Consider the following 18,067-nt stretch of genomic DNA (forward strand, 5'->3'; position numbering starts at 1 on the left):
ATAAATGAAAATTTTGATTGTTGCCAGATTTGGGGGGGGGAGTTGGAGAGAATGAATGAAAAAAGAAAAAGGATTAAATAATACAAATTGGTAGTAACAAAAATCATAGGCATGGAAAGTAAAATAAATCTGCGTTGGTGGGAGAAAATTTCTGAACTCCTAAGTTCTGAAAGCTATTTATAAAGCTGTTCTTCTTTTTTTTTTTTTTTGTATTTTTCTGAAGCTGGAAACGGGGAGAGACAGTCAGACAGACTCCCGCATGCGCCCGACTGGGATCCACCCAGCAGGCCCACCAGGGGCGATGCTCTGCCCACCAGGGGGCGATGCTCTGCCCCTCGGGGGCGTCGCTCTGCCGCCACCAGAGTCATTCTAGCACCTGGGGCAGAGGCCAAGGAGCTATCCCCAGCGCCCAGGCCATCTTTTGCTCCAATGGAGCCTTGGCTGCGGGAGGGGAAGAGAGAGACAGAGAGGAAGGAGGGGGGGGTGGAGAAGCAAATGAGCGCTTCTCCTATGTGCCCTGGCCGGGAATCAAACCTGGGACTCCTGCACGCCAGGCCGACGCTCTACTGCTGAGCCAACCGGCCAGGGCCTATAAAGCTGTTCTAAACATTTAATAAGCTATCACTAATTTTTTTTTAACAAATGTTCATTTCATGTCTTAATTACCAGGCACTATTATAAAACAGTGAGGATACAGTGGCAAAAAATTAAAGTCTTACTCTCAGAAAGCCCACATTTTAGTAGAGGGAGATAGATAATAAATACTGTATATAGACAAAATTTAAAAGTATAGATATATCACTTCAATTAGTTCTAAGACTCTGGCAATGGTATCGAGTACCTGGAACATAAGACTCCTGCTTCTCTTGCTCAAATTGCCTTGAACTGATACTAACATGCCTCCCCTTTATGCCTATGCAGACTACACAATTACTACTAAGATTTTGTTTTAGCTCAGGCCATAAATAGGTCCAGAAAAATCAAACTCATAAAGGCAAAAAAGTGATAACAGCATTATACCATGTGTTCTTTTCCCATGTTGTTTAGCAACCCTATATATGAATCATTTTTAGCTTCCTATAACTCATGATATAGCTAGCATTCTTTACAATTTCTATTTATAAAAGACCACATGACAGTACCACATATCATATTTATGCTTGTTAAAGTACTCATGCTTAAACTGCTATACATCTGTGATCCTGAGTTACTTCATACCATTAGCCTGACCAGGCGGTGGTGCAGTGGAGCATCAGACTGGGATGCGGAGGACCCAGGTTTAAAGCCCAAGATTACTGGCTTGAGCACAAGCTCATCTGGTTTAAGCAAGGCTCACCAGCTTGAGTCCAAGGTCGCTGGCTTGAGCAAGGGGTCACTCGGTCTGCTGCAGCCTCCCAGTCAAGGCGCATATGAGAAAGCAATCAATGAACAACTAAGGTGATGCAACAAAAAATTGATGCTTCTCATCTCTCTCCCTTCCTGTCTGTCTGTCCCTATCTGTCCTTCTCTCTGTCTGTCATACACACACACACACACACACACGATGAAAAAAAAATTTCATTTTCTCTACTGCTAGACGTAGGCCATTTTATTATCCCTATTATTCTATCTACTAAAACCAAATCAGAAGGGCAAATTTATATATAATTTTTTTTATCTTGATGTTAACTTGGTAGCAAACAAGCAGTATGCTGCACTTGTTTTCTTCTAAAATGATGCGTTAATCTTGCCATCCAAAGATAGGTCTCAAGCTGTAATCACCCACCCACTAAATTGTTTTTGCCAACACCATGAATGAAGAAATCTTTAAGCTCAATCACCTCAATCTCTTTTTCTGCACTACAGAGTTTTTATGCAAAGAGGAAAGGAGAAAAATTAGGAGTGATCAGTACTCCCTGGCTGGCTGGCTCAGTGGTAGAGTGTCAGCCTGGCGTGCAGGAGTCCCGGGTTCGATTCCCAGCCAGGGCACACAGGAGAAGTGCCCATTTGCTTCTCCACTCCTTCCCCTCTCCTTCCTCTCTGTCTCTCTCTTCCCCTCCTGCAGCCAAGGCTCCATTGGAGCAGGGTTGGCCTGGGCGCTGAGGATGGCTCTGTGGCCTCTGCTCCAGGCGCTAGAATGGCTCTGGTTGCGACAGAGCGATGCCCCAGATGGGAAGAGCACTGCCCCCTGGTGGGCGTGCCAGGTGGATCCCGGTTGGGTGCATGTGGGAGTCTGTCTGACTGCCTCCCCGTTTCCAACTTCAGAGAAATACGGAAAAAAAGGGGGGGGGAAAGAGTGATCAGCACTAAAGAAGGTCAGTTAATAGATCAAGAGTCAATGATTAAACCAAAAATAATCTAGCTTTTTTTTTTTTTTTTTTGTATTTTTCTGAAGCTGGAAATGGGGAGGCAGTCAGACAGACTCCCGCATGCACCCGACCGGGAGCCACCTGGCACGCCCACCAGGGGGCGATGCTCTGCCCATCCGGGGCGTCGCTCTGTCGCGACCAGAGCCACTCTAGTGCCTGGGGCAGAAGCCAAGGAGCCATCCCCAGCGCCCGGGCCATCTTTTGCGCCAATGGAGCCTCGGCTGTGGGTGGGGAAGAAAGAGACAGAGAGGAAGGAGAGGGGGAGGGGTGGAGAAGTAGATGGGCTTCTCTCCTGTGTGCCCTGGCCAGGAATCGAACCCAGGACTTCTGCACGCCAGGCCGACGCTCTACCACTGAGCCAACCGGCCAGGGCCAATCTAGAATTCTTTAGCTCAGCACCTGCCTGGAATTCTCCATAAGGTGTCAGAAGACTCCAAACTCAAATTTAAGAAACAGATTTAATCAATTTTATAACCCTATTTCTTAGAAGTTCACAGTTCAGGATGAAAACCAATGTCCTATGCAGTGACATAATGTACTGTCATTTCTTCCATTAATCTACTCAAATTCTACTGCAATCCAGTACTGCACTGCTACTGAAAAAGTGTCACTTTAAACAGCATTGAAAAATAAGAACATTATAAAAGAAGGTCTAAGCCTTTTCTAACTTCTCCTTTGCCTTTTTCAATGACTCTTTAAAAATAAGCCTTGATCACTATTTTAATTAATTCAATACTCACATCTTGATTATATTCCAAGAAGACATGGAAATTTAAATCTTTCCTCAAAATAGGATGTGCTGCCACACGACACAGGAATACTTCATGCATTGCAACAGTCTTCTTGAATATTGCCAAATACTCACTAGAAACAATATACAAAATTAAAGGTAAAACACTGCATCATTTAGAAAACCACCTGCAACAATATTTTCAGCAAATACTCTTTGAATTAGTCTAAATGCAAAATTAGACATACAAAGATATAATCCAGGTGAATGAAGGTTTTAGTTAAACTGTTAATAAAATATATAAAAACCAGCTCTGAAACGACTTCATGCTAGTTAATAGTATTTATTATAGTTAAATGTTAATATTTTTGGGTTTTTTGAACCTTTCTTCCTATGCAAGTTGATTCTGAAGGTAATTATATGGGTGTTTATTTGTTTTCAGCTTCAGAAAAAGTATACTACAAATTATTGGGTACAGTCTTAATAGTTTAATTTCTAGAGAATTACTACTTTTAAACATCTTCATACAAAATATCAAAACCCAAACCTAAGTAAGCATATTTTCAACATTAAGCAATATCTTCATCTAATAGACCCCAAAACACAAGAAAGAAACACACCATGGAGAGACTAATTTTTGCCATTACACTGAAGAACTGTGTTTAAAATATCTTACTATCAGTGAATCACAGTGATCATACAGTAATATGTGTCAGTTTGAAAAAAAAAACACTCAAGAAAAAGGCCCTATATTCTTGCTTCAACTACGTGCAAGGAGGATAAGTTTTACGTACCAGCAAACCAGCAGGACCAATGTTGGGAGAAGTTTGATCTCTGTGAGGGTAGTCATTCAGTGAAGACAAAAAAGAAGAATGCAGAGGATGGAGGTAGCAGTAGAATAAACCCAAGGTTCTCTGTTATCCAACCCCTAACCAGACCACAAAAGAATCATGATCAGGGCCACTGGAAAACCACAGATTCTTCAATATTAATGTGCTCTGCTAATTTCCAGTTTTCAGTCTTATAAACTATAAAAGTATGTATCTGCTATCAGACTACTGCTTGTAACAAGCACTGACAGAATTCTTAAAAAATATCTGTCACCTTATACTTTGACAAAGACGACCTACTATGCTAATGTATCTTGTCAGGAGAGTTTAGCAGTTCTGAAGAGAAGTCTAGCAGCAGTGTGAGTATATGCTTAAAAACTGAAACTAAGTGGAAGAAGAGAAAGGAAAAGCATAAGGGGAGAAATGATAAGAAAGAGTGACAGGGGTGATGACAAGGCAAGGAAATGATTTCCTTGTATAATTCTCAAAATAACAGAAAAATAATATACACCAAATCCAAATTATCTCAAATACTTAATGAAAGGGGAAGATATTCTGTATTTTCAGCAAATACACTAAAGGTGAAATTGAAATATCTCAATTTTTCAAAGATCTAATACATTTCTAATATAGATAAAACTATCATATAATGAAAAATATTTTAAAATTTTCTCGTTACTTTGCTCCTATTCTCCTCCTTTCAGCCAGAAGCCATAGGCAGAGAACAGAAAGAAAATGTCATACACTCACACTTACACACATAACAGGTAATAGGATATATGCAGAGTTGCTCAGTACATACTTCTATAAGAAATATACTGCTCACAAAGCCTGACCTGTGGTGGCGCAGTGGATAAAGTGTCGACCTGGAAATGCTGAGGTCGCCGGTTCGAAACCCTGGGCTTGCCTGGTCAAGGCACATATGGGAGTTGATGCTTCCAGCTCCTCCCCCCCCTTCTCTCTCTCTCTCTCTCTCTCTCTCTCTCTCCCTCTCCTCTCTAAAACGAATAAATAATAATAATAATAAAAAAAAGAAATATACTGCTCACAAAAATTGGGGGATATTTTATCACTTCATATTCCTTTTGAAATATCTAATTTTATAGAAATTTTGGTAGAATGCATATGTCAAAAAGAGATCACCAGCTTGCTAATCACTAAAGTCTTATAAATAAAAAAACAATAATTTATTCTGCTTTCAAAAGTTATTTCCCTTTCTATTTTTTTTTTTAGATTACATATGATTTTTATATTTTGCAAATTTTCAATTACATTTATAACCAGGATTTAAAGTTTGGGAAATATAGTTTGTAAGATTGGAAAGTTTTAATTTTATACTTGTGAAATTGGTCAGTTATTATTTAGGACAAAGTTGACCACTGAGTATTTTTTTTGGCACAGACATAGAGAGTCAGAGAGAGGGACAGACAGACAGGAAGGGAGAGAAATGAGAAACATCAATTCTTCATTGCGGCTTCTTAGTTGTTCATTGATTGCTTTCTCATATGTGCCTTGATCGGGGGTGGGGGAGGGGGGCTCCAGCCAAGCCAGTGACCTTGGGCTTGCAAGTCAGTGACATTAGGATCATGTCTATATGATCCCACACTGAAGCCAGTGACCTTGGGGTTTCAAACTTGGGTCCTCCACATCCCAGTCACTCTATTCACTGCGCCACCGCCTGGTCAGGCTTCACTGAGTATTTTTAAAATTATTATTGTTTAGTAAATTCACACAATAACTGTATTAGGCATTAAAAAATTTTTTCTATTGGTTTTTTTTTTTTGGTGACAGAGACAGAGAGAGGGACAGATAGGGACAGATAGGAAGGGAGAAAGGTAAAAAGCATCAATTCTTTGTTGCAGCACTTTAGTTGTTCATTGATTGCTTTCTCATATGTGCCTTGAAAGGGAGGTGCTACAGCAGAGCAAGTGACCCCTTGCTCAAGCCAGCAATCCTAGGCTCAAGCCAGAGATTTTGGGCTTCAAGCTGACAACTTTTGGGCTCAAGCCAGCAACCATGGGGTTATGTCTATGATCCCATGCTCAATCCGGCAACCTCGGGGTTTTGAAGGTTTCAAACCTGGCTCCTTCACATCTCAGTCCGACACTCTATCCACTGCGCCACCACCTGATCAGGCCCTTTCTACTGTTTTTTATATTTTTATAAAGTTTTGAATCTTCTATTGTGAATGTAAGTCTATTTAAAACATTAATTTAGATAATTTTATAATGCAGACAATTATTCTATAATTTTCCTGTAGGCTCTGATCATGATTATTAATACTGGTTGTGTTACTTAAACTTGCATCTTTCAGAAAGGGTCACTATGGTAAAAGAATTGGAGAGTACAAAATAAAAGAAGACATTAAACAAGCACAATTAACAAAAGCAACAACAAAAATCACATACGCTTCCAGTTCCTGTTTCATCTTTGTGAACTCCTCCTTTGTCATGGACCCTTCTCCTTCTCCAAGTTTCTGTAGTTTTTCCCTTGAAGCATCAAAATCAGGTCTTGGCGGTGCTGGTGGGATCTATAAATGAACAAATCATTAATTTTAAAGACTTTTATTTCTTGTAGCAGTTACACTACAGCCACCATGAAAAACTTTGTGAATAAGAACTGGGCACTAGTAACAACCCAAGTCTGGTTAGAGAATTTAAATGTCTAGAAATTAAAATTCTTGACAGCATTTGTACCAAGAAAGAAATATAGCAGAGCAGTTTCCAGTATTTGAACAGTAGTTCTTTTTTTTTTTTTTTTTTTTTTAAATTTTTTTTTCATTTTTCTGAAGCTGGAAACAGGGAGAGACAGCCAGACTCCCGCATGCGCCCGACCGGGATCCACCCGGCACGCCCACCAGGGGCGACGCTCTGCCCACCAGGGGGCGATGCTCTGCCCATCCTGGGCGTCGCCATGTTGCGACCAGAGCCACTCTAGCGCCTGGGGCAGAGGCCACAGAGCCATCCCCAGCGCCCGGGCCATCTTTGCTCCAACGGAGCCTCGGCTGCGGGAGGGGAAGAGAGAGACAGAGAGGGAAAGCGCGGCGGAGGGGTGGAGAAGCAAATGGGCGCTTCTCCTGTGTGCCCTGGCCGGAATCGAACCCGGGTCCTCCGCACGCTAGGCCGACGCTTGAACAGTAGTTCTTAAACTTTAACTTGCAGATTCCTATGTGGCAACCTACAGTCCTTAAATGTATATACACACTAAGCTCTGACTATACACTAAATAAATGTGTATAATATGCATACCATTTCCAAAAATATGTATATGGTATAATTAAATACAAATGTATTTTTAAAACTAATAAATTAATAGTATTTATATGCTATCCTTTTTAAAAAAAATTGCTAAAAATAAGATCAAGCAAGGGATATTAAAAAGGGTTTCTGGATTGGAGGAATGTACCAGAAGCAGAAAACATTGAATTAAAAACAGAAAGAGCCCTCCCTTCTCCTCCCCCCACTACTTCTCTCTCTCTCCTCTCTAAAATCAATAAATAAAATAAATCTAAAGAAAAAAAAAGAAAAGAACAAGGCACAGATTAATGACTAAAGAGAGCAGGTAAGATAGAAAGAAAAGTTAAATAAAAATGACTGCAAAAAAGGGTCACATCAAGAAAAATAGGAAAAGAAGCATCAAGTACACTCCAGCACACATTTGCTGATGCCTGCACATGGCACCTATGTGCCAGGCATGATGCTGAACAATGGGATATAAATATAAGTAAGACACTATCTTGATCTTTGAAGAGTGTTCAGTCTATTAAAGAAAAAAGTAGTAAGAAAATGCCATCAGAAAAGAAGATGAGAGGGAAAACGGTAGAAATAGAACAGGAAGAGAGCGAGGAACTTTCAGGCTGGTGAACACAACTGACATGCTGTGAAGGAAGGGGGAGGAAAGAAGAAGGGAAAGGGGAGGGTAAGGGGAGGATAGAGGGAGGAAGGGGGCAGAAGAGAGAAGGAGGGGCACCTGGAGAGGGCCTGAAAGCTCTGTGCTTACCCCCATGCCTTTCCCCATACCTTGTCGTATGCATCTCTTCCATTTGGTTGTTCCTGGGTTGTATCCTTTATATGAACTGGTTATTGTAAAAAAGAAAAAAAAAAAAAGAAAAAAAGAAAAAAAAAGTGCACTGCCAATTGTCTATCAATTGTATAAAGAGAAGCAAATGACTGAGAAGGAGTAGCCACAAGAATGAAGACAGAATCAGGTTAGGATGATTTCAATAAAATCTGAGTGTGGGTGGCCCTGGCCGGTTGGCTCAGTGGTAGAGCCTCGGCCTGGCATGCAGAAGTCCCGGGTTCGATTCCCGGCCAGGGCACACAGGAGAAGCGCTCATCTGCTTCTCCACCCTTCCCCCTCTCCTTCCTCTCTGCCTCTCTCTTCCACTCCTGCAGCCAAGGCTCCATTGGAGCAAAGATGGCCTGGGCGGTGGGGATGGCTCCTTGGCCTCTGCCACAGGCACTAGAGTGGCTCTGGTCGCAACAGAGCGACGCCTGGGAGGGGCAGAGCATCGCCCCCTGGTGGGCAGAGCGTCGCCCGCTGGTGGGCGTGCTGGGTGGATCCCGGTCGGGTGCATGCGGGAGTCTGACTGTCTCTCCGTTTCCAGCTTCAGAAAAATACAAAAAAATAAAATAAAAAATAAAAATAAAAAATCTGAGTGTGGTTAACAGCTGAGGCATAACATCTGGTACATATTTAGATTAGACAACCTCTTAAGCAGCCCTCCACCTCTAAATTTAACCTGCCTACCAATGGGTTCAAAACCAATATGGCTTTTAATATCACCTTAATCAATCCCTAGGACAAACCTGTTACAATTCTAATGTACAGTAAGAATTTAAGTTTAAGTGAGGGAGCATAATATCTATACTCTCAAACAAGACAATTCAGGATTAAAGGTGGTACCAATTATGTCTTCTAATTGGAAATCCTTGAAAATGACATTAGTTCATTAAAAATGTTAAATAAGATTTCAACACAAAGTATCTAAAAAGTTCCTAAAAATGGGATTAAAATGGAACCTCAACACTTACAATGTAACCTGCATAGTCTTCATTTTCAACAAAGGAATCATGAAGCCAGATAAATTCCTCATGTTGTCGAACAACGGAAAATTCATTTTGTTTAAAATTTGGCAATGAACTCTGCAAAGACAGAAATTCTCTTGAATTAAAATTATACTAAAAAGCTTTTAATAAATATTTCACCATTACTTAAAAGTTATTCTATTGTATATATCAAATTCAACTATTCAAACAAAAGAAAACAGATTTGCAATCTGAAAATACTCCTGAAAGCTAAAATCTAAAATGAAATTAATCTGTAAGACAGAAATTTGATTAAATGAAAGGACACAACAAAACTGAAAACAGTAAAATGTATTAATAAAAGTCTAGAGAAAATTAAATTTACAGTATGTCTAGGTTCTATGATTCAGTCTTTGTTTGTGTGTTCCAATAAAACTTAATTTACAAAAACAGGAAGTGAACTAGATTTGGCCTGAAGACCCTAATTTGATGACTCCTCACCTTATAGTAATATCTTTAAAGATTGTCTCTCCCTCTTCCCAATCAGTTGCCAAAAGGAGGAAAGTGAATAACCACATTCAGAAGAACACACCTTTTCACAGAACTACAGACTGATGCAGAAAACATAACCATCACAGCCTCTAGTAAGTTTTTATGAGAATTGAGAGGTGTTTACGGCAGAAAGTTCTTATCAGTGTAGTATGTGCTGAGTCTACATACTCAAACACTTAGAATTTTACTCCAAGCTCCATCTTTATGCAAATGGATTGTTTTGTTTCTTTCAAACACTCATGTTGTAAGTCACTTTTAATAGGCTGTATAAAACTAAAATGATTCTAATTAGATATAGACATGTATGTTTTAGTTCTTTCTACAAATATGATTTGTATACATAATGTTGAGAAAAAGAGGTGTTTGAAATCCTAAGAGGGAAACTTCTCTGCAAATTCTTTTTTGCGACAGAAAGAGAGAAAGAGAGAGAGAGAGAGAGAGAGAGAGAGAGATGGGAGATGGGGACAGACAGAAAGGGAGAGAGATGAGAGGCATCAATTCTTTGCTGCGGCACCTTAGTTGTTCATTGATTTGAGTTTTCATATGTGCTTTGACCAGGGGCCTACAGCAGAGCGAGTGAACCCTTGCTCAAGCAGCGATGACCTTGGGCTCAAGTTTGCTACCTTAGGCTTCAAGCCAGTGACCTCTGAGCTCAAGCAGTGACCATGGGGTCATGTTTATGATCCCATGCTCAAGCCAGCAACCTTGGGGTTTCAAACCTGGGTCCTCTGCATCCCAGTCTGATGCTCTATCCACTGCGCCACTGCCTGGTTAGGCCTCAGCAGATTCTTTTTACTTATTTATTTACAGAGACAGAGAGTAAGTCAGAGAGAGGGATAGACAGGGACAGACAGACAGGAACAGAGAGAGATGAGAAGCATCAATCATTAGTTTTTCATTGCGCGCTGCAACACCTTAGTTGTTTATTTTATTTTTAAAGATTTTATTTATTCATTATAGAAAGGAGAGAGAGAGAGAGAGAGAGAGAGAGAGAGAGAGAGAGAAGGGGGAGGAGCTGGAAGCATCAACTCCCATATGTGCCTTGACCAGGCAAGCCCAGGGCTTTGAACCGGTAACCTCAGCGTTTCCAGGTTAACGCTTTATCCACTGCGCCACCACAGGTCAGGCCTCAGCAGATTCTTAAGTATACTAAATATAATGTAAGACTGAAAGCCAGTTAAAATCTTAGAAATGTTGTATTCCCTTTAGGGAGAAAAAGTCAATTTTTGATAAGTGTGTGTGTCCATTTACACACACTTACTTACTGCAGTGAGTCACTTGAGTTTTGACTACTCAGGCAATGCATGTAATGGATTTTGTTAGTGCTGTGCACTAAATATTCCTACATACAATAGAATTGCACTTTGTGCCTTTTATTTTTTAAAGAACTTTACATTTTATTTTTCAATTACTGTTTACATTCAGCATTATTTTGTATTAGTTGCAGGTATACAGTATAGTGGTTAGGGAATCACATACTTTAAAAAGTGTACCCCCCAATATTTCCAGTGCCCACCTGGAACCATACAGTTATTACAATATTATTAACTATATTCTCTATGCTACACTTTACACTCCCATGACTATTTTGTAACTATCAATTTGTACTTCTTAATCCCTTTACCTTTTCATCTAGTTCCTCAATCCACCTTCCTCTCTTGCAACCATCAGTCTGTGTCTGAGTCTCTATTTTATTTGTTCGCTTATTTTGTTCTTTAGATTCCACCTATAAATGAAATCATATGGTATCTGTCTTTCTCTTATTTCACTTAGCATAATTCTATGTCCATCTATGCTGTCACAAATGGTAAGATTTCATATTTTTTAAAACTGATTTTAGAGAGAAAAAAGAGAGAAAGAGAGAAAGTGAGGTGGGGAGGAACGGAAAGCACTAACTTATAGTAGTTGCTTCTTGTAGGTGCCTTGACCGGGCAAGCCCAGGGCTTTCAACCAGTGACCTCAGCATTCCAGATCTATGCTTTATACACTAAGCTACCACAGATCAGGCTTTTACGATTCATTCTTTTTTCTTTTTTTTTAAGTGAGAGTAGGGGAGACATACTCCCACACACATCCCAACAGGGATCCACCAGGCAATCCCCATCTGGGGCCCGTGCTTGGAACTGAGCTATTTTTAGTGATTGAGGTGGAGGCTCAAGGGAGCCATCCTCAGTGCCCGGGGCTACCTGTAGGGGAATCAATTGAGCCATGTCTGGGGGAGGGGGAGAAACAGAGAGGGAGGGAGAGGTAGAGAGAGGAGAGGGAGAGAGAAGAGAGGGGAGAGAGAGGAAGAGAGAGGGGGAGAAAGGGGGGAGAGAGAGGGAGAAGGGATGAGGGGGAGCAGATGGTCGCCTCTTCTGTGTGCTCTGACCAGGAATTGCACCTGAGACTTCCACACGCTGGGTTGACACCTCTATTGCTGAGCCAACCGACCATCCAGGGCCTTATGATTCATTCTTCTTTTCTTTTTTTTTTTTTTTTTGGTGAGAGGGGGGGGCAGATAGGGATAGACAGACAGGAAGGGAGAGAGACGAGAAGCATCAATTCTTTGTTGTAGCACCTTAGTTGTTCATTGATTGCTTTCTCATGTGTGCCTTGACTGGGGGCTATAGCAGACCGAGTGACCCCTTGCTCAAACCAGAAGAGCCCGTGCTCAAGCCAGCGACCTTGGGGTTTCAAACCTGGGTCCTCCACGTCCCAGTCCAATGCTCTATCCACTGCGCCACTGTCTGGTCAGGCTCATTCTTACTGTTAATCTTTAAAAAGTATGTTTCCCTAAAACATTTTCTGTTAAAATAGCAGTGGTGAATTATAAACAAAAAGAAAAACACAAAAAAACAGTTTATAATTATGTTCAAAACCAAAATTCCAGTCTAATTATTATTATATGACCTGTAACAAAGCATAATAAATAGCTACAATAGTACAAGTACAAAATCACATTTACCTTTGTGTGAACAGTGAATTTTACTTTATCTCTCTCACTAAGAGCATCAGAAATGTCCACCTGCAGAGCAGCATCACTTTGAAGATCTACATTTATTGCTTTAAGCTAAAAAAAAAAAATAATACCTTATGAAAATTCTGTGGGCTTTTATATTATTTCATTCTTTTCTCAGATAAGAAGACAATGCAAAAACAAAACTAAAGTAACAAAAGAATCTTAAATCTAAAAGAAAAAATAATAATGTTCATTTAATCTACATACATATTTTGGGGCAGGTACTTTGGGTATGTTATTATCTTAACTAATTTTTTTTTTAGTGCATTTGTTGGTTGAATCTTATATGTGCCCTGACCAGGGATCAAACCCACAACCTTGTTATATCAGAATGACACTCTAACCAACTGAACTAACTGGCCAGCATCTGTCTTCACTTTTTTTTTAATTGAGAGAAAGAGAAGTGACATAAAGGAAGTGAGAGAGATGGAAAGCATCAACTCATAGCTGTGACATTTTAGTTGTTCATTAATTTTTATATGTGTCTGTGTGGAGAGGCTCCAGCTAAGCCAGCAACCCCTTGCACAAGCCAGTGACCCTGGGCTTCAAGCCAGCGACCTTGGGATCATGTCTATGATCCCACGCTCAAGCTGGTGACCCTGTGTCAAGCCAGTGACCTTGGGATTTTGAACCTGGGACGTCAGTGTCCCGGGTCAACACTCTATCCACAGCACCACCACCAGTCAGGCTTAACTGATTTTCATTCTATATCATTCAACTATGCTTTTTTATGAAACAATGTATTAACTATGATTCAGTCATTAGGTTCACCCTAAAAGTAAACTATTTTCCAAGAAGATGGTTCATTAAAGTTCAAATGTTCTAAAATTAATACCTTAAAGAACAATAATTTTAACTCCATTACTTATTTTAATTCTTGAATGCACAATGAAACTATTAAATATAGTTAAGTACATTACATATATATGAAGTGCTAAAAACTGCTAACATATCATTTCATAACTCCTGTGATATGAATTATATTTTGCACCTTACTCTATAAACTTTTCTATATTTGAAGAATTGGATATTTCTCTATTTAGTGCTTCCATTTACCTGTCTATGAGAAGACTTTTCCACTTATAATTCCTTTTTTAAGCACAAGAGAGAGACACACAAGCAGGAAGGGACAGAGATGAGAAGCATCAATTCATAATGGTGGCATCTTAGTTGTTCATTGATTGCTTTCTCATATGTGCCTTGACTGGGGGTAGGGGAGGGGGGCTCCAGCCAAGCCAGCGACCTTGGGCTTGAAGCCAGCCGACCTTGGGGTTTCAAAGCTGGGTCCTCAGCATCCCAGGCTGATGCTCTATTCCCTGCACCACCGCCTGGTCAGGCTCCACTTATAATTCTGAAATTTCATTCATTTTTCTTTCCCTTCAAACAAATAAGCATTCTAACACAGTTGAGTAATTTGGAGACTTATAAAAGAATCAAATACACTAAAAGATAAAAGTCTCAGCCAGCTTCAAAGATATGAAATATTTAAAATCTAATTAACTAGCCTGCTTCAAATACTCTAGTTGCAAAACCCAGAACTTACTTTGCCAATCTTACCTATCAAGTTTCATTTCAATGTAAATGGAAAAAATTGTTTATATTCTATGATCACAATTATATATTTTAAAATGTATAAATGACTTCTAGTAAATATGAATAGTGGGTTTTCTACTTTATATATTCCTTTATTCTCCCAATTTTCCAAAATACATATGTATTACTTACATAAATAGGCAAAAGTAAGCCATCTTTAAACAGAAATCTTGTAATTTATTAAAAGATTAATTTTGTGCCTGACCAGGCGGTGGCACAGTAGACAGTGTGTTGGACTGGGACGCGGAGGACCCAGGTTAGAGACCCCGAGGTCACCAGCTTGAACACAGGCTCATTTGGTTTGAGCAGGGCTCACCAGTTTGAGGCCAAGGTCGCTGACTTGAGCAAGGGGTCACTCGGTCTGCTGTAGCTCCCAGTCAAGGCACATATGAGAAAGCAATCAATGAACAACTAAGGTGTCGCAACTAAGAATTGATGCTTCTTATCTCTCTCGCTTCCTGTCTGTCCCTATTTGTCCCTCTCTCTGACTCTGACTCTGTCACAAAAAAAGATTAATTTTGTGATGTTTTTCATTAAACAGGGTTAACTTTATAAGTAATGAAAAAAGTAACATACAATTTCATTTTTTGTACTACTGTATTAGTTCTAGACTAAGTAGACATATTTTTGAAAATAAATACCATTACATAAAACCAAAATTAAGATTCATAGAAAAAATTAATCACTATTTAAATTATGATACAATCTATGATATCGTTTAATAAAAACTCTGATAACTTTAATAAGTGCATATAAAATTAAATTTCAATCAGTGATCATATTTTTAAAAGTTTACACTATAAACTTACATAAAACCATTTAAAAATAATGTTTGAAACCCTGTTATTGTACTCAAATGCTACATGTAACCCATTGTCTGACAAAAGAGAGAAAATGAAAACTTGCCTTGAATTACAAAGTTCTCTTTTTCATTTTCCAATTATCTCACTGTTTCTGCAATACTGGAAACATTAGAGAATACTTTATTTTATGGTTTTCTCACCGCTATTTAGTCTTATTTAGTTCATATTGTCCTTCCGACCTCTTCTCCAAATCCTTACCATTATTCTAGTTCAAGAAATGTTTCCTTTTTTCTATTTACTCACATTCAGGCCACTTTTATGATGTCTATTGTGGGAGGCTGAATAATGGCTCCCACCCAAAATATCCACATACAAATCTCTAGGATCTGTGGATGTTCCCAAAAAGGACTTTTGCAGGTGAGACTGATTATAAAGCCAGCCAATAAAATCATCCTCTATGTCAATACAAAAATTTCACCAAAAGCTAATCTGCTGTCATATTTCTTCTATTCCAGCTGCATATTTTTCACATTTTAACATATCTGAGGCCCTGGCCGGTTGGCTCAGTGGTAGAGCGTCAGCCTGGCGTGCAGGAGTCCTGGGTTCGATTTCTGGCCAGGGCACACAGGAGAAGTGCCCATTTGCTTCTCTACCCCTCCTCCTCTCCTTCCTCTCTGTCTCTCTCTTCCCCTCCTGCAGCCGAGGCTCCATTGGAGCAAAATTGGCCCGGGCGCTGAGGATGGCTCTGTGGCTTCTGCCTCAGTCACTAGAATGGCTCTGGTTGCAACAGAGCAATCCCCTAGATGGGCAGAGCATCGTCCCCTGGTGGGCATGCCAGGTGGATCCCGGTGAGATGCATGCGGGAGTCTGTCTGACTGCCTTCCTGTTTCCAACTTCAGAAAAATACAAAAAAAACCCAAAACAAAACAAAAAACATATCTGAAATTGGAACGTCTTGCAACTGATGACAAATTACAGTTTAACTGGCAATTTTTTTCTTACTAGTACATAAAATATAGCTTCCAATCAATTGTACCCTAGATTTGATAAAATATATTATAAATTTAGTGTTACAGAAAATGTACAGCAGAAAAGTCAGTAATTTTAGAGTGTTTTTATCAGGGGGAAGAATCAAAGCAAACAACTTATGATTCATCAACATTTAATTAACTTCCTGCAATAGTGAGGTGTTTGTCTGAATAAATTCTAATTAGACTACATTCACTGGTTTAACCTTTATCTGCGCCAGTAAACACTGACTTTCTTTTGCCAGAGACTGGGTTGAACATTTATGTCGTGGTCAAGAGAAAGATTAAAAGAGAAAATGGACTAAGCAACACAAATACAGCATCATTAGAAAATAATTTAAAGACACTGCCCTACTGTTGATATTATTTAGTAAAGAAGACATTCAGTTACTATAAAGTATCTACATTAAAATGATTCCTAAAATGTAGTTGTCATTTCCCAGAAAAGCAAATGTAGAGATGAATGGATGAAGGAGGAAGAAATAACTTTATAACAGCCTGCTAACTGGTCTCTTCTGTCCTTTTCCCTCTTCAGTCTATTTCTTATAGAGCCACCAGAACAATCCCTCTAAACTAGAAATTGTTCCTCTGCTCAAAATCTAAGAGGTTCCCACTTGGAGAAAAGCCAAAGTCCTTACAGTGATTCACCAAGCCCTACATAATCTGCATCTGACATGGTCCCTAACTAACCTACTATTCCCCTGGCTCACTGCAAGGCCCTAGCCAGGTGGCTCAGTGGATGGGACTTCGTCCCTCTGGCCCACTGCAGCCCTGCCGTATGGCCTTACTGTTGTTCCTTGAACACACGGATTTACTGTCACTTCAGGAATTTTTTCACTTACTGTTCCCTTTACCTGGAACATTCTGCCCCCAGAACCTATCTGCATGGCTCACTCCCTCATTTCCTTAAAGTGTTTACAGTAATGTCACCTCATGAAGGCTTGCCTAGCCACCAGTCTAAAACTGCAGCTCATTCTCTCCCCCAAAGATCTCTATCCCTCCCTCATTTTTTTCATAGCACTTGTTCACCATCTACTACTATACCTTTTTTTGTTTGTTTGTTTATTTTTTACAGAGACAGAAAATGAGTCAGAGAAAGAGATAGACAGGGACAGACAGACAGAAACAGAGAGATTAGAAGCATCAATCATTAGTTTTTCATTGCGTGTTGCAACACCTTAGTTGTTCATTGATTGCTTTCTCCTATGTGCCTTGACCGCGGGCCTTCAGCAGACCTAGTAACCCCTTACTGGAGCCAGTGACCTTGGGTTCAAGCTGGTAGGCTTTTTGCTCAAACCAGATGAGCCTGCGCTCAAGCTGGCGACCTCGGGTCCTCCGCATCCCAGTCCGACGCTCTATCCACTGTGCTGCCACCTGGTCAGGCGCCATCTACTACTATATATATATATTTTTTTATTATTATTATTATTATTATTATTTTTTTCATTTTTCTGAAGCTGGAAACAGGGAGAGACAGTCAGACAGACTCCCGCATGCGCCCGACCGGGATCCACCCGGCACGCCCACCATGGGGCACGCTCTGCCCACCAGGGGGCGATGCTCTGCCCCTCCGGGGCGTCGCCATGTTGGCGACCAGAGCCACTCTAGCGCCTGAGGCAGAGGCCACAGAGCCATCCCCAGCGCCCGGGCCATCTTTGCTCCAATGGAGCCTTGGCTGCGGGAGGGGAAGAGAGAGACAGAGAGGAAAGCGCGGCGGAGGGGTGGAGAAGCAAATGGGCGCTTCTCCTGTGTGCCCTGGCCGGGAATCGAACCCGGGTCCTCCGCACGCTAGGCCGACGCTCTACCGCTGAGCCAACCGGCCAGGGCTATATATTTTTAAATTAATGTTTAGCAAAAGAAAGGAAGGGACGGGGGGGGGGGAACATTAGTTTATTGTTCCATTTATTTATGCATTCATTGGTTGCTTCTTATATGTGCCCTGACTGGAGACTGAACCCACAACCTTGATGTATCAGAATAATGCTCTAACCTACTAAGCTATTCGGCCAGGGACTCCCCATCTACTATATTTCATTTATTTATTTTTAATGGTCTTCTCTGACTAGAATTTCACTTCTACAAGGACAAAGATTTTTGTTTTGTATATTGCTGTATTCCCAGGGGTAGCCCTCGACAAATATTTGTTGAATGGAGA

General features: G+C 40.4%; 1 protein-coding gene across 4 annotated transcripts in view; it reads right to left on the reverse strand.

Moving 5' to 3' along the window:
- SNX6 (sorting nexin 6) overlaps window positions 1-18,067 on the reverse strand; it is a 90,386-nt gene that overhangs the window by 62,557 nt on the left and 9,762 nt on the right. For 3 of the 4 annotated variants that reach the window (XM_066277714.1, XM_066277716.1, XM_066277717.1), the window contains exons 3-6: window positions 12,435-12,539; window positions 8,942-9,052; window positions 6,317-6,438; window positions 3,089-3,212 (exon numbers count right to left, since the gene is read on the reverse strand). In XM_066277714.1, the coding sequence (XP_066133811.1) occupies window positions 3,089-3,212; window positions 6,317-6,438; window positions 8,942-9,052; window positions 12,435-12,539 (462 nt within the window). The remainder of the gene's footprint in view (window positions 1-3,088; window positions 3,213-6,316; window positions 6,439-8,941; window positions 9,053-12,434; window positions 12,540-18,067) is intronic. The other variant, XM_066277715.1, reaches the window with a different exon arrangement.

This window comes from Saccopteryx bilineata, chromosome 4 (genome assembly GCF_036850765.1).
Source record: "Saccopteryx bilineata isolate mSacBil1 chromosome 4, mSacBil1_pri_phased_curated, whole genome shotgun sequence".
Taxonomy (NCBI): Eukaryota; Metazoa; Chordata; class Mammalia; order Chiroptera; family Emballonuridae; genus Saccopteryx; species Saccopteryx bilineata.